Genomic DNA, 16877 nt, shown 5'->3' with positions numbered 1-16877 from the left:
CGCGCACAGCCCGAGTGAGGGAGGGAGCGCGCAGAGAGCCAAGCCGAGTGCGCTTGACGGTAAAAGTGGCTCGAGCGCAGCTTGGTGTGCGTAAAACCTCTCACGTGATAATTTCTAACCGATTAAAAACATTTGCCAACCAACGGCGACTCTTTATTATAGACAAAATAATTATGTGGTGACCGAAGTCACAGACAAACTTTTTTGGGGAAAAAACTGGAATATGCTTCCACCTGACATTCAAAGGTAAAATCTCCTCAGGAAAAGGTGGGTGCGCGTAATTTGGGCGTTAAGTAAAAACGGTTAAAGTGTTTGTTACTGAAACAATTTATCGATACTGGAGAGCGCTGTGTGATTTTATAAAGATAATCGTGCGTAAAGTTGTTGAACGGGGATGCGAGTTTAAAGCGCACGCGACTCCCGCCGCTCGCGCGCGCCGGAGGTTCGGTCCGTTCATGTTCATGGAGTTTATAAGCAGGAGCCGCTAGAATGGACGTGATTGATGAAACTGAGGCTTTACAAAGATTCTTCGAAGGTAAGAAACTTTATTAATCTTCTGTGAATGTGACAAGTTTAAAAACTACAAGCGCATAACCTAAATCACGAACAAATGTTGTATAATAATGCTTAACTATTAGTTATTAGGTTAATCCCTAAAAACAAAACAAAAAACTCGCACTGTGTATGTACAATGGTAAAGGAAATTATATATAACGTCTCAATGATTACTCTGTATCATGTTTTTCTGTATCAAGTTATGTTTAATGGTGGTAACAGGTGGAAGTGGTAACAATTGCAAAAATACTAACTAGCCTATCGTAATACCACAATACATTTTTAATTGACTATAGTATTACCAGAGCAGAAAAAGTAATATTGCCATGCAAGGAATAACATTTCAACAAAAACGTGGCACCATGATGCTTACCACATATTGTATGGAGTATTTTGGGGTAACTTTAGTCCTCATCATTACTTGTTTTAACAGGTAGCCTAATAAAAAACCTAATAAAAACCATTGACATTGTTGGCCATGCATACTGAACCTCATATGGACACAATGGCCAATTAAACTGTTTGCAAAGTATTCAGCGGTTTCGGTTGACTACCACATGTCCACTGATAACATTTTTATTTAAGGGCCGGGTTTCAGAGATCACTGCCATGTTATTAAAGAGGGTGAAATGTGTTGTGTGTCATTTTTTAGGGGGGGGGGGGGGGGCTTTTTGTGGGCAAAGATACAAAGAGCCTGAGATGATTCATCCCAGGACAGCCAGAACATAGAGAAGGAATTTTTGGGAAATGGGGAAAGGCTAAAAGGTGGAAAGAGTGTAAAGAGGGATGATGGTGAGATGCGGGGAGCGAAGGATGGAATCCAGATAGGAGGGGAGGAGGGGTTTGAGGAGAAACATTGGAAGGACAGAGGAATGTGATAAATGTTGTGTCTGTAATGGTAAAGGCAGAGACCAAGGCGTAAAAGCAATGTATATCATTCAAAACATTTGAAAAATATGTTTCATAGGAGTGAGTTCAGGTAGAAACAAGCAAAAGAAAATGGCAAAACACTGCCACCGGGAGTTATCTGCGAAGATTTATTCCCTTCTTCTTTTTTTATCCCTTTCCTCTTTTATTATCTTCCTCTTTTCCCTTTCGTTTCTTTAGAAAGGAAGCAAACTTCGTTCACAACTTTATCAACATCCCTCGACTCCATATTTTAAATTTTTGACAGATAAAAGCACCGGTTGTTTGCCCGGGGTTGTGAGCTGAACTCTTTATTTTGTTGGGATTTTCCAACCATAATTCTCACAAGTGACACATCATTAGGCCTGACAAGTGTCTGCTTTCCGAGCAGGTGTAACGGTGTGTTTACATGACAGTGCTGTACTGTAAACACCGTTGACATCATTGGGTTGAGTTTATATGGCCATCAATCGCTGCTCTTGACTTTAAAGAGAATTTCACATGTTTACATTCTTCAGTTAGGGAGTGAGACGGGCGGGGTGTCTCCAATCCAAGCGAAACGCTTCTGCTGCCCTAATGGGGAGCACTGGAGATTTTCTGGAGAATCATATCTGGTGATATAACTATTGAAGACAACACAAACAAACAATGCTAAAACACCCAACCTAGCAACATGATCACCAAGTTTGGCATGGACCAGAACCACTCATGTTTTTATAAAAAAATCTTGTTATGGCCAAAAAAGTATCACTGGGGCAGTATTTTTTGAAAAAGTTTTAAATATGCACCATTTAGTAAATATGTATACATTTGGTACTTATATGTACCTCTGATCTCTTTATGTGAACTGTTATGTGTGTAGTTTTTGAAAGAGTATCGCTCCAGTGACAGCTAGTCTTTTAAATCATGCTATAGATTTGTGTTATTAAGATTCAGTTGTTTTTTGGCTTGATATATTGTGTATGTACACTTGTGTGTCTGAATAGATGGCTTGTAATTTTAAATTGTTTGATTCCTGATGAATGATCTCTGTGTTTGTGCCCTGTTTGTTTGTGTGTCGAGAGTGTTAGGTCGGGGAGGGGGGGTTGTCTGAAATGGACATCCATTGTGAAGTACAGCAACACAAAGCACAAAAGACAAAACAGTTTGAGTTGTTCGTCTGTTACCCTCATCTGTTCCCATTGCTTAGTTTTTTCTTTCATAGCCCAGACTTAATGGAGTTAAGTTCTGTCCCATTTAAGTTAAGCAGTGAAAAACATCCACAGGTTGAGAATCAGGAACACCATAACTGTGTTTTCCAGGCTTGCTGTTTGTGGCGGCACATCCGTGACGCGCACGTCTGCATGTATGCATGGCGACTGACGCCACAGGGTTATGTGAGATAGAGGTAGTGATAAACGCAATGTGTTTGTGGTGGTCAATTTTGATTTTTTGGCGGACTGAGAAATAAATGAATGTATGGGAAACACTGCATTCCAACGACGCTCCCACTTCTATGATGTCACAGCGGTAGGCAGCGCAAATATAACGACATGCCTACTATAATTGATCCTACTATGAAGTGGTAGTAAACTCGATGGAAAAGCTAACCGAGCCAAAGGGTTGACACAACCTGACCCGTGGATGGAAAAGCGGCATATTATTTATCTTCACTAGAGAAGAGTGATTATAACTTATAAAATATAGTTGAAATTAGGGCTGGGTATTGTTAGGAATTTCACAATTTACTTTCGATTCTTGAGGCTTTCGTTCGATTCGATATTGATTAGTCTGATTAGTTAGCTGCTGTTTGCCATCTTGCTGTTTTAGTAAAGCGTGTCTCGTACAATGCTGAACACTCTTACTAGATTGTTGTCCACAGCACCGCCATTGGCAGGTGGGCTGAATAAATTCATAGGATTGCAATGCATTGATGAATTAATATTTTTTCGGTGATTTCACACCAGCCGCTTTTGAGGCATCAAATTCGCGTCTAGTTTGCAGCTTGAACATTTTGAGTTTACTTGCTTTATTCAAGTCGTACCTCTCAGATAGGTCATTTCGGGTATCCTGGAGAGGTGACGTCTCCGAACCCCAACGTCTTGATACCGGGGTGCCTCAAGGCTCTGTGCTTGGACCGCTGCTCTTTTCAATATACATGTCATCCCTGGTCTCTGTCATTCGAAAACATGGCTTTTCCTACCACTGCTATGCAGACGACACTCAACTCCACTTGTCGTTCCACCCTGATGATCCCACGGTTTCTGCCCGCATCTCGGCATGCCTGAGGGACATCTCACTCTGGATGAAGGATCACCATCTCCAGCTTAACCTTGCGAAGACAGAACTGCTTGTCATATCATCTGAACCAAAGATTCAGCACAACTTTTCCATTCAGCTAGGTTCCTCGACCATCACGCCTTCCAAGTTGGCCAAAAACTGGGAGTGGTCATCGATGATCGGCTTAGCTTCACAGAGCATGTTGCCAGCACCGCTCGCTCTTGTAGATTCATCCTCTACAATATTAGAAAAATTAGACCTTTCCTAGATGAGCATGCTACACAGGTCCTGGTCCAAGCTCTTGTCCTGTCCAGGCTGGACTACTGCAATGCGCTACTGACAGTACTTCCAGCCTGCACGACCAAACCCCTTCAGATGATTCAGAATGCAGTGGCAAGAGTGGTCTTCAATGAGCCAAAGAGGGCGCACGTCACTCCTCTCTTTGTCAAGTTACACTGGCTTCCTATAGCAGCTCGCATCAAATTCAAGGCTCTGCTCCTGGCCTTTAAAACCACCACTGGGTCAGCACCCCCTTACCTTCGCTTGCTTATAGAGCCTTATGTACCCTCTCGATCACTGCGCTCTGCCACCGAGCGACGGCTTGTGGTACCATCTCAAAAAGGGAAGAAAACACTAACGCGTACCTTCTCAGGAACTGTTCCACAACTGTGGAATGATCTGCCGGTCGTGACACGATCTGCTGACACTGTAGCTGTCTTTAAGACTCGGCTAAAAACCCATCTCTTCCACCATTACCTCAATTCCTTATTACAGATTTACTATCTTTCTTTAGTTACCCTTCTCTTTATTCTCTATTTACCTTCCTCTTTATCAATATATAAAAAAAAAAATTACTAACATACCCTTGGCTATGTATATTGTGTTGGACTTGATGAGACTATTTCCAGTGCACTTATGTATTGCTGTTCTTGTGTTGCCATAATTGCTTCTATTGTTTACCTCACTTGTAAGTCGCTTTGGACAAAAGCGTCTGCTAAATGACAAAATGTAAATGTAATTGTATTCGCGCGTGAAAGCCGCGCTTGAAATTCTAGTCATTGAGACATTCACACGGAGATTCGGATCATGGGAGGGGCTCCTGCGACTCCGCTCGCTTCCTGTAATCATGTAACTACTAGAGCAAGCTCCTGATTGGTTAACGCGGCACATTTTTTCGGCAAAGTTAAAATGTTTGCAACTTGCGTGTTTCCCGCGGCAACGCTCAATTCACGGCATTCGTGCGAACTAGACGCGTGAATGAGGCGGAATCGCGTCCACCGTGCCACGCTAAACGCCTCATTCGCGCCGCGAGACCTCCAGACGCGAGTCAATGTGTCTTCACATTGACTTAACATTGAAATCACTCGCGCTTCACGCCTCTACCACGGCTGGTGTGAACGCAGAATTACCCAGCCCTAGTTGAAATAAGTCAACTTAATTTTGTAAGTTGTAGCAACTCATCTCTTGTCAAGATAAATAATAGTACGTTAAAATGAATTTATTAAACAAAAAAATGAATAATTATTAAACAAATAATTTTTTACTGTTAAAATCTTTAATAAGTAAGGTCATGTAAAAGATTGAAATTAATATGAAAGCTTCGGACTTACAGCCTGTAAGTTAACTTCTGTTAGCATTGCATTGTGATTGAATCTTTCAAACATGGTAAGCAGCGTCACGTTTCCGGTTGACGTCAGAGGTATTCAGGCCAATCAGAGACACAGAGTTTTTCAAATATACGTACGCCTCAGGAAGAGAGTGAAATCTGGAGCTACAAAAATGTACGCTATGTGGAAAATAATGTGTTTTAATAAACCACGCGAACACATTGTATTATACCAAATACACAAAATAACGTTGTTTTTTAGCAATGAAATAGGTGCTCTTTAACACAACAATTTTTGAGTGTTTTTGAGTCAACTAATATATTGTTAAGTTGAATTAACTCAAAATTTTAAGGCAACTTACTTTTTTACGTTGAGCAAACAAAACTTGTTTTACAGTGTATAACAAAACTTAAAATATTCATATTTACATTACTGATAGCTTAGCAAATCTGAGCACAGTGTATATTTATCTCCTAAACACTGAAAAAGATGGTGATATATGTTTTTAAGAGAAAAATCAGAGAAGCACAATACACATTACCAAATAGTCTACTTTTTGCCAACCATGTAAACAAACCAGAAACAACTATGATACTGATTTTCTTTCCAAAGGATGTCTAAATAGTTACTGTTTTGAAGAAGTCTTAATATTAAAATTATGTTCACGCATATAACAGCTCAGATAAGCATCCTCTCTGTATGTTCATCATCTGGATGGACTAAGAACGTGGGGTGTTGAAAGGAATTTTGGGAAACAGTGGCTGGTTTCTGTTAGTGCAATACTCTACGAGTGGATATTTTTCACAGATATTTACCTAAAGATAACTGGCACTGAATCCCCTGGTGACATAAGAACACAGTGAAAGGTTTCTTGCTTGCCAGTGTGCAGTCCTAAGCTGCTTACGGGGGTACGTACGTTCCCTAAGTCTAATGCAGGGATCATTCCTGGCATACCTTAAAGACTGTTAAAAAACAGAATGAGGTGCGAGTAATGATTCTCTCTCTTTTGCCATGACAGTTTCTGTATCGCTCGCTCGTTCCGAATCCATTAGTGTGACAGTGTGCAGACAGGGTGAGGGAGAGAGATAACAGTCTTAGTCTCTCTCTCTCTCTTACACACACACATGCACACAGATTGACGTACACAAACACTCACACATGCTGTGGGTGGGGTGAGATAAGGGCAGGGCACAGGTCATACAAACATACACATACATGCCAACATGCACAAGCAAAAAATACTAAAATATATTCATGTATACAATAACCTGTGCATAAACACAGAAGCAGAGATTTAAAGAGCTGATCTGTTGAGACTGTAATACAAGAAATGGTGAATTTCAACTCTTCACCGTACTAACTAAAGACATAAAACTTTAAAGAGCACATATTGTCCTTTAATGTGTAAGTGTGTAGTTCATGTTAATGATATGCAAAAGTTACAAACCCCAAAGTAAACGATGACGCAAGTTATCGTCTCCAACGTAAATCTCTTTTCTTGGACTGCAACAAACACACGGATTGTAGGCAACAGTTTACTTCCTGGGATTGATGATCTAGTAAAGATCGACATTATCATAATTCCTCCTGTGTCGGACTTACAGCCTGTAAATTAACTCCTGTTAGCATTGCATTGAGAGCGAATCTTTCAAACATGGTAAGCAGCGTCACGTTTCCGGCTGACGTCAGAGGTATTCAGGCCAATCACAACGTTTCAGATTAGCTGGCCAATCAGGGTTACAGAGCTTTTCAAATCTGTGTGTTTCAGGAAGAGAGGGAAATCCGGGGCTACAAAAATGTACGGTATGTTTTTTTAACCATAAATCACGCGAACACGTTGTATTATACAAATACAAAAAATAACGTTTTTAACAATGAAATAGGTGCTCTTTAAATAATAAAAATTCACACTGATCAAGCAAACACCAACAAACTGATTCATTGTAAATTATAATGTCAGTGTTTGTTGGATCAGTGTGAATTATCCTTAAAGAAAACAAAATAAACAAATGAATGCAAGAAACAATGACTCTCGCTGTTTGCTAAAATGTGTTAGCGAATCACATCAAAGAGATTTAAACAACCATCAAAGGAAAATAGTGACTGTTGTGGGACCCTATGAAATCCATTTAAATTTTTCCCAAATTCCGTGTTTTCCCTTCTCATTTTTCTGGATTCTGGTTTTAATGGTAAAATTAAATTTCAGTAATCAAAAAGCATATCATATCAACTGAAAATGTGGGAAGAAGTATACTGTCCCTTAAAGGAAAACACCACAATTTTTCAATATTTTACTATGTTCTTACCTCAACTTAGACAAATTAATACATACCTATCTTTTTTTCAATGCGTGCACTTCATCTTTGCACATTGCGTCGTGAATTTGTTAGCATTTAGCTTAGCCCCATTCATTTCTTAGGATCCAAACAGGGATGAATTTAGAAGCCATCAAACACTTCCATGTTTTCCCTTATATTATATGGTGGAGCACTTAGTTTACATACAATGTAGTTCTCCTTTTTTTATCCGGTTCAAAAATCACCATGTTTTATTTTGGGCCACGATACTTACTCGTGTAACTACTCATGTAACAGTCTTTAAATAGGGAAAACATGGAAGTGTTTGGTGGCTTTTAAATTTATCCCTGTTTGGATCCTAAGGAATGAATGGGGCTAGGCTAAATGCTAACACATTCACGACGCGCTGTGCAAAGATGAAGTGCACGCATTGAAAAAAGATAGGTATATATAATATTCGCATTTTAAAATGAGTTATAAATTGGTATATAAATGTGCCAAATTCTGTGACATTCTGCGTTGTGCAGTAAATTCCACTATTATTCTTGGATTCTGTGATTCCGTACGTGTTTTCCGCATCACGGAAATCATAGGGCCCTACTGTTGTATGTATCTGAATGACTGGCTATATGTGTGTAATTACTTTGCAACAAAAATATATATACAATACATAGAATTTTTATAAAAAACGATAACACAGAAATAAAATTGTTCCTTTAGCTCAGTGGCAGATAATTGCTAGCCTGGCTCCGCTCTCCTACGTGCTTCCGCTTAATTTTCATTTCGCTTCAGCAGTACGTCTGGGATGGCTCTATAGAGTTTCATTTTTTCCTGCAAAAATCTGCAGGACCAATCAGCGAACAGATGGGGGTGGCTAAGAACGATGACGTTGAGGTCGTGCGTCAGTTTGAGTTGTAGTTCAGTAATGGCAGCGGAGAAAGACGTGAGAAAAGCTATTCGGTCCGTTGTTGCAAAACTGCCGGATATACGAAGTTAAAGCCGGAGCAAGAACCAGGTTTGCTAAGTTTTGTTTGTCTGATTATTCTGACTTGTTGTTTCCATCCGGTTTCGGTGCATGATATACGTCACGACCACATGTTAGCGATTGGCTTTGGCAGATCCTGAGTGACTCTGGGCAGATCCAATAGTTTTAAACTTCAACAATGGACCCTCCTTAACGGAAGTAACGCTTTGCAATGGAGCGTGGCCAGACTCTCTGTACAAATGAAATGAATGTACGAGAGTCTGGTTGGACCAGGCTAGATAATTGCATTAGCAGCACAAAAGGTTGTGGGTTCAATAACAGTAAAAAATAAAGTAAAATATGTACCTCAGCTGTCACTAGGGCGCAGTCGGCTACCCTTTAAAAAGGTCCTAATATATATACCATTAGGTACAGAATACATTTGGTACCAATATGTGGGCTACCTTGGAAATACCAATATGTAACTCTGATAATAATATAAACTCTTTTGGTGCAAAGCTGTACTTTTTGAAAGTGACAGCTGGGATACTTTTGGATAAAAGTCTTGGCCAAACGCATAAATGTAAATGTGAAATTGCCGATATAAAATATCGCTTAATTTCTAACTAAGTTTATGTCTATGTAATTTATGCACATGGTCATGTTTGGGTAGGGGTTCAGAAAGGTCGGTCAGATTTTGCTCGATCTCAGTCAGTCATGGTGCGCTCTTATTGTGCAAGCACAGATGATTCCCTGGTCTGAAACAGTTTGACCGTTGCGCGTGGTCTCCCTCATGTAACGGTGTATATCTGTCATGGGAAAGTATTGTGTTTGGGCAGCCAGGCCTGTAACATTTACATGCCAGTTTTATTACAACATCCCAATAATTACACACATTTCAGGTGACTTTGATCCGTTTCCCATATCGTACTTCTTTGTTTCAGAACTCGGGTGATTTATTAAATTACTATTTTTAAAGAAAAAAATACATACAAAGCAAATCGTTTTTTTTAAATACATTGTTACCTTTTCTTAGGTTATACTGTCTGCCACAATACCACAGTGTGAGTCGTTATCAGGGTGTTATATGGTTGCTAAGTTTTACATTTGTGCATTTAGCAGAAATTTTTATCCAAATTACAAGGCATGCATTACAAGGTAACCATTTTTATCAGCATGTGTATGCCTGGGTTCGAACCCATGACCTTTTGCGCTGCTAACGCAATGCTCTACCACTAAGCTACACAGAAGCTATATAGTTCCCTTTCAGTCGGTCACTACGACATCACGTCGTGACCGACGAATTGGGAACTCGCTTAGAGAGACCAATCTGCTTCGAATACTACTAAAACGCCAATGAACTTGGCATTGAGATATTTGCATAATGCTGGCGCCGCCCCGCCAGGTGCGTATATAAGCCACAGGTGCAAATATGGAAATTAGCTTTTTTCGCTTCGAAAGCCGGCATTATCTGCTACTGAGAAGCTACTCTCTGCTCTTCTGGGAACGGTTGCTGAAGTTGATTGACAAGCAGTACTGACACAGCGGACGCTCGCAGTATTCCACTGCTCTGCATATTTTTTGTTTTGAGTTTAGTGTGTGCGTTGCCTCTCCCTGTGCGCATCATCAGCTGAGCACCTAAAGAGTGATTTCCCTAAAGAGTGATACGTGAGAGCTCTGTGTCTTTTTAAAGACAGCCACTCTCTCGTATATTCGGAGATCAGCGTCCTTTTCAGGATAGCTTTTCCTCCGTGCGATCTTGGATGCGAGAAGTACAGGGATTCCAGTGACGGTCACGAGCGCTGTCTTCGTGCTATGGCATCGAGCACTCCGAGGCTGCGTTCGTGGAGAGCTCTTGCTCTCTCTGTGAGAGCATAACCCTCTTGGATTGCGGAGACGACTGTCGTTTCTACGGGAACGGCGTCCGCGCCTTTGCAGTGCTGAACGCCGCCATGGTGCGGCTGTCAAGCGCTCGCAGGACGCTCTTCGCATCACTACGCTGAGTAGGACGGAGGATGCGTCCTTCACCTACCGGCCTTCTCATCCTCAGCCGGTTGAGGCTCCGGTGGAGACTGCAGAGTCGTGTTCTGCGATTTCTGCCGAATCCACTGGACCTCCTTCTGGTCCCGTCACTTCTACAGCATCAGAGGGGTGCCCACTTTTTCCCTCCGAGGCAGAGTCTTCCCGGAGATGGCGGCCGTGCCCGCTCGAGCGGCGGAAACGGTAGAGTTGGAGGGGTTAATCCCTCTCCGCCCGAACCGTCCCGCCCACATGATTGGTACTTCGGAGCTGTCCGGGCCTCTACGGTCCTCACCTCCTGTGCCTGCCTTTCCCGACGGCACGAAGAGCTGACGTGATTTGCGGCCGTCTCGGCCGTTCAGCTTCACCCCTCATCTCCCTCACTAACGATGCCGCTAAGGGGGGATCCCTTCAGTTGAGCGGGGGGTTGCGATGCAGCTGCGTTCCTGGAGGGACCACCCAACCCTTCCCTCCCGTGTTTGTATAGACAGTCGTCCGGTTACGGGCGCTGCCCATCAGGCATGCGGAGACGCGGCTTCAGCCCTGCACGCATTAACGTACTGCAGGTTCACCAAACGAGGCTTTAGAGATATACGAGGGAAGCCGCGACCTTCAGTCGTGCGATGTCCACCACAGTGTTCAAGATCGCCACCCTTGGCTATGTCTGGCTTATATGACGGAACAACTTCATGAATGCTCCTGTCTCACAGACCGGCCTCTTCGGCGAGCCCGGGGAGTCGTACAGCTCCGCTGCGCAGACTGAGGCGATCTCCTAGGTCGTGCCCCGGCGGATGAGAGCTGCCCTGGTCCACCAACGCCGGCTCCTCAGTCTGCCTCTCGCCGTCCGCGTCCTGCGGCGGCCACCTCCGTTCCCCTCCTCGGACCCCATCTCGGCAGCGCAGGGGAACCGGTCGTCAGCAGCTCGCCCCGCCCGCTTAGCCGCTTCCCGTGAAAATCGGGAGTTTAAGTGGCCAGAGACGGGCGACCCGGAGTGGCAGAGGATCACTCTTCAGGAGACAGTGATTCGCTCCTTCCCCCGGTAGAGGGTCGGGTGGAAAATCCTTGGTTTGCATATGTTCCACCGGCTGTCCAGCCGGTACCCACTTAACCACACATAAGAGTGCATTCCTCTTTCCTCTCCAGGTCTCCGGAGGATCGAGAGAGCCGTGGGCGTACACCTGCTCACTCTACCTCTCCTCTTTCGCCAGCGGGTGTCCTGAGGAGTCCGAGCTCTCCACTGAGCAGACCGGACCACCAGCACCCTCATCGGAGTCTGCGCTCTCCGCAGAGGAGACCAGACGACCGTCACCCTCAGCGGGCTCAGGTCAGTGTCTCACCACACACATACTGTAGATGTTTATGCTGTCAGCAGACGCACCGGCAGTATCACCTGTCTCGCTTCGCTGCCCCACCGCGGGTACTTCGGTAGTGTCGTTAATTCTCCTCGTACGGTCCCGGGATGCTTCGCTTCAGTTCCCAGCCCGTCTCGTTGGGTTTTACGCACTATCCGCCTCGGTTACGTAATACAATTACCGGCACTTCCCCAAATTCTCGGGCATTCGTTTCACTATAGTGAAAGCGTCCGATGCACATGTACTGCGTGCAAAAGTCGATGTCCTGCTGGCGAAGGACGTTTCGAGCCGGTCCCTCTTACCGAGAATGATGATAGGGTTTTTCCAGCCTTTATCTCATAGTACCCAAAATACGCGGTGGGTTACGACCGATTTATTTACGCACCGGCTCTACAAATGTGATCCTTTAGGATGATACGCCGAGGCTCGTATTTCAATATTCAGATCGGTTTGCAGCATAGACCTGTAGACGTGTACTTTGTGTCCATCTCCCCTCGCCTTAGACCGTTTTTCGCTCTGCGTTCATGGAGTGGACATACTAATACTAAGTACACCATTCGAGCTGTCTCTCTCTCCCCGTGTCTCCATGAAAGTGCTAGTCATGGCATTAAAATCTCAGAGAGAGAGAGCGTTGTTCGTATTCTGCTTATATTTACGTCAACTATAATGGCTCGTTCTCGGCAGACGTGCGCGAACACAGAGATTTAATGCTTCAGCATCTCGCTCGTTTAAGTCATCAGGTCAGCTGGGAAAAGAGCAACTTTGCCCCGTGCAGAGGATCCTTTTCTCAGTATGGAAATAGACTCGATCGATTTATTGGCGTGTTTTACAAGAGCGCGCAACCAGTCAGTTCTGACTTGCCTCGGTTTAATTCGAGGGAAGTACGCGGTCCCTCTGAAACAATTTCAGAAGCTCTTGGACATATGGCAGCATGCTGCGGCTGTGACACTGCTCGAGCTGCTTCATATGAGACCGCTTCAGCATTGGTTTTACGATCGAGTCTCGAGGAGAGCGTGGCGCAACGGCATACACTGTGTAACCATTACACCTGCGTGTCATTTCAATTTTACCCCGTGGCAGACCCAGCATTTCTGATAGCAAGATATGCCCCTGAGTCGGGTCTCCTGGCATTCTGTAGCACATACAATGCCCCCAGCACGGGATGAGCAGCCACGTATGACGGGCTTGCAGTCTCAGGGGTGTGCATAGCACCCCAACTGCCGCGAGCGGTGCGCTGTATATCTGGGACTTGTACGCTCCGCTATGGAGATGCGAGGGAAGGATGTATTAGCCGACACCGACAACATTGCGACTGTTGCGTTATTTACCTTTAAGGCGGGTTTTGCGCTCTCGTCACCTGTCGCATCTCGCTCGTCATCTCCTCCTCTGGAGTCAGAAGCATCTGAGGTCCCTTCGTGCCATTTACATCCCGGGTTCGCTCAATACAGCGGCAGACGCGCTTTCCCGAGCTGCGCGCCCCGGTGAATGGCGACTCCACCCCCAGACGGTCCAGCTAATTTGGAAGAAGTTCGGTCGTGCGCAGATATATCTGTTTGCGTCGCCGGACGATACCCACTGTCGCCGGTTTTTATTCACTAACCGAGGGCAGCCTCGGCGTGGATGCGTTGGCACACAGCTGGCCGCGGGGGACGCGAAAATACGCATTCACTCCAGTGAGCTTAATCGCACAGACACTGTGCAAAGTCAGGCAGGACGAGGAGAGCCTTTCGTTAGTCGCCCCATACTGGACGACCAGGAATTGGTTTTCAGAGTTAATGCTCCTCGCGACAGCCCCTCCCTGGCGAATTCCCCTAGGAAGGACTTTCTTTCTTTGGGAAGGGGCACATTATGGCACCCGCGCCCCGACCTGTGGGATCTCCATGTATGGTCGTTGAGTGCGCGCAAGGTTTAGGTGATTTATCGCAAGCGGTATCTAACACCAACGACGCGGTACGAGCACCGTCCACAAGACGGGCTTACGCGCTTAAATGAGACCCTTTTCGTCACCTGGTGCTCTTCGCAACGCGAGGACCCCAGAGAATGCTTAACATTGTGCTTCTATATATCTTCAACATAGGTTAGATGGTAGGCTGTCACCCTCCACCATTAAAGTTGATATCGCCGCTATTTCTGCTCATCACTCGCTTATTAACGGCAGATCAGTTGGCAGCATGATTTGGTTATTAGATTTTAAGAGGCGCTCGCAGGCTAAACCCCTCGCGCCCTCCCTCTATTCCTCCTGTGACCTGTCCATGGTGCTGAAGCCCTACTACAGGTTCCGCGTTCGAGCCTTTGCAGTCTGCGAGTCTGAAGTTTTTGTCAATGAAAACTCTGACCCTGCTAGCATTGGTCTCCGTGAAGAGAGTAAGGAATTTACATGCATTCTCTGTTGACGATTCGTGCCTTCAGTTTGGTCCTGCTGTCTCACTGAGACTCAGACCAGGCTACGTGCCCAAAGTTCCCACCACTCCCTTCAGAGATAAGGTGGTGAGCTTGCAAGCGCTGCCCCCCGGAGGAGGGCAGACCCAACCATGGCTTTATTATGCCCCGTAGCGTTACGCATCTACGTGGATCGCACACAAAGCCTTAGGACCTCAGATCAGCTCTTTGTTTGTTATGGTGGTCAGCAGAGAGGGAAAGCTGTCACTAAGCAGAGGATGTCTCATTGGATAGTTGATACTATCGCCCTTGCTTATAATCTGCAGGGCATTCCTTGTCCATTTAATTTGAGAGCTCACTCTACTAGAAGTGTTGCCTCATTTTGGGCATTCGCTCGTGGTTCCTCGCTAACAGACATCTGCAGAGCTGCTGGTTGGGCGACACCTAATACGTTCATTAGATTTTACAGTGTTCGTGTCGAGCCTGTCTCCTCTCGTGTTCTTTCCTCGTTAGGGGAAGCACAGAGAACAGGCTCGCAGGTCGGCTTGCAGCCTCCGACTGCTGCTCCAAACTGAGCTCAGTATGGAAGGCCTTCGAGGCAAAAACGCGTAATAAATTGTTTTGCCTTCCTCCGCTGCCTTGGCAGCCTGATGTTGCGGAGCATCCGCTGCCAGCCTCTCACTAGCTGCATCCTCGCGAACCTGTGTTTGGCTCGGGCATCCACATTGCGTCCCACCGGGTTCCTTTGTGAGTATTTTCCGTGGGGTTAATCCTACTAGCCCACGTTTCCCTCAGCAGAGCACTGCTTTGCTTACACAGCCACGGCTGTCATTTATACCTCAACTACGGTTGACTTTCGCCCACCAATAGCCCTTAACGGGGCGGTGGCTTCCGCAGCGTCCCTATACCGCTCAGATAGGGCGCTTCCCAGTCGCTAGCACTACTGTGGGGTTAAAGGAACATCTAGTGCCCGGCCTTCTGCCTTAAAACCTAATTCTCCTTATCCTTAAGTGGAACCGGAGGGCTTTACGCAGACACTGGAAGAGGTCAGCCCTCAGTGGCGTTTTGGTAGGGATTCCCAATTCGTCGGTCACGACGTGACGTCGTAGTGACCGACTGAAAGGGAACGTCTCGGTTACGGATGTAACCCTCGTTCCCTGAAGGAGGGAACGGAGACGTCACGTCCCGTCGCCACAGGGCTGCTCCCTGCTGTTTATCGGCCGGTCACACTTTCCGGCTTTCTCAGCGAAATGAAGCTAATTTCCATATTTGCACCTGTGGCTTATATACGCACCTGGCGGGGCGGCGCCAGCATTATGCAAATATCTCAATGCCAAGTTCATTGGCGTTTTAGTAGTATTCGAAGCAGATTGGTCTCTCTAAGCGAGTTCCCAATTCGTCGGTCACGACGTGACGTCTCCGTTCCCTCCTTCAGGGAACGAGGGTTACATCCGTAACCGAGACGTTTTCTGGGTGTTTCCCATATTAAAGGGCTCTTTATAGTTGTGCGTAGGTCCTACGGCTTAGCCACGATGGCATAGGTTACGTCTCGGTTTTTATAAATGTACTTCTGTACGACACACAGAACACATATTTTGAAATTACGAACCACACACATGACGGGCTACATACATGTTGTGACGAACTTCACATCGAGCGCCCTCAAAAAAAGAAGTCAATGGCCGCCACTGTTCCAGCATCTATATTTATTGCGAGAACCAGTTAATTAATACACAAGTTAATTCATACTAGGGGTTGAACCAACTAGTCGACCTTAATGCAATGTCGTGACGCTTTAAGCCTGACGTCGACTAGTGGCGTTGATCACTATACTTTTTTGATTTATTGTTGCATTGTTAACATTAAGTTGCAACAGGAGCTGTATAATTTTAGCATTGCTATGCCGACATGCATCGATTAAAAAAATGCTCTATTGTTGCATTGTTACGTTAAGTTGCAACATATGAGCTGTATAATTTTTTTAATTTAAGTTGCAACATAAGCTGTATAATCAGCATCTGTATTAATGTTCTGCTAATAAATTGTGGCATGCTGCAAAGCAGTCCCATCTCTTGTGTTTTATATGATTGACATCAACGACTAGTCGACTTCAACTCGACTTTGATGTCATAACAGTCGACTTTAAATAATTTGAAGTCGTTCAACCCCTAATCCATACACATGTTGGGGGGGCAATTTGGTATCTCCAATTCACCTAACCTGCATGTTTTTGGCCTGAGTGAGGAAACCAGAGCACCCACACTAACATGCAAACTCCACACAGAAAAGCCACCTGACCTAGCCGGGGCTCGAACCAGGGACCTTAGTGCTACCCACTAAGCCACTGTGCCCCCCCAGTCTCTATGATACTCTAGTTAGTTATGAAGTTTAATAAGTAGGATTAAGTTTTCCTAAATCCTATGTGTGATCAATAATAGTGATGTTTGCCTTGAACACCACTAATAACATATTTCAAGCTTTTCAATTTTGGAAAACGGGACAGTTAACCATAATAGCCAGATTAGACCACACCAGATAA

The 16877-nt window shown here is 44.9% G+C and overlaps 1 protein-coding gene across 3 annotated transcripts in view; it reads left to right on the top strand.

Moving 5' to 3' along the window:
* Window positions 1-20: 20 nt before the first annotated feature.
* The window catches only part of myrf (myelin regulatory factor), a 45973-nt gene continuing 29116 nt past the window's right edge, over window positions 21-16877 (top strand). For all 3 annotated transcript variants that reach the window (XM_065277477.1, XM_065277478.1, XM_065277476.1), the window contains exon 1: window positions 21-535. In XM_065277477.1, coding sequence (XP_065133549.1) covers window positions 490-535 — 46 coding nt within the window. In that variant the 5' untranslated portion in view covers window positions 21-489. The remainder of the gene's footprint in view (window positions 536-16877) is intronic.

The sequence above is a fragment of the Paramisgurnus dabryanus genome, chromosome 23 (assembly GCF_030506205.2).
Source record: "Paramisgurnus dabryanus chromosome 23, PD_genome_1.1, whole genome shotgun sequence".
NCBI classification, from domain to species: Eukaryota; Metazoa; Chordata; class Actinopteri; order Cypriniformes; family Cobitidae; genus Paramisgurnus; species Paramisgurnus dabryanus.
Note: the sequence above shows the minus strand (reverse complement) of the source record. Positions and strands in the feature narration are given on the sequence as shown.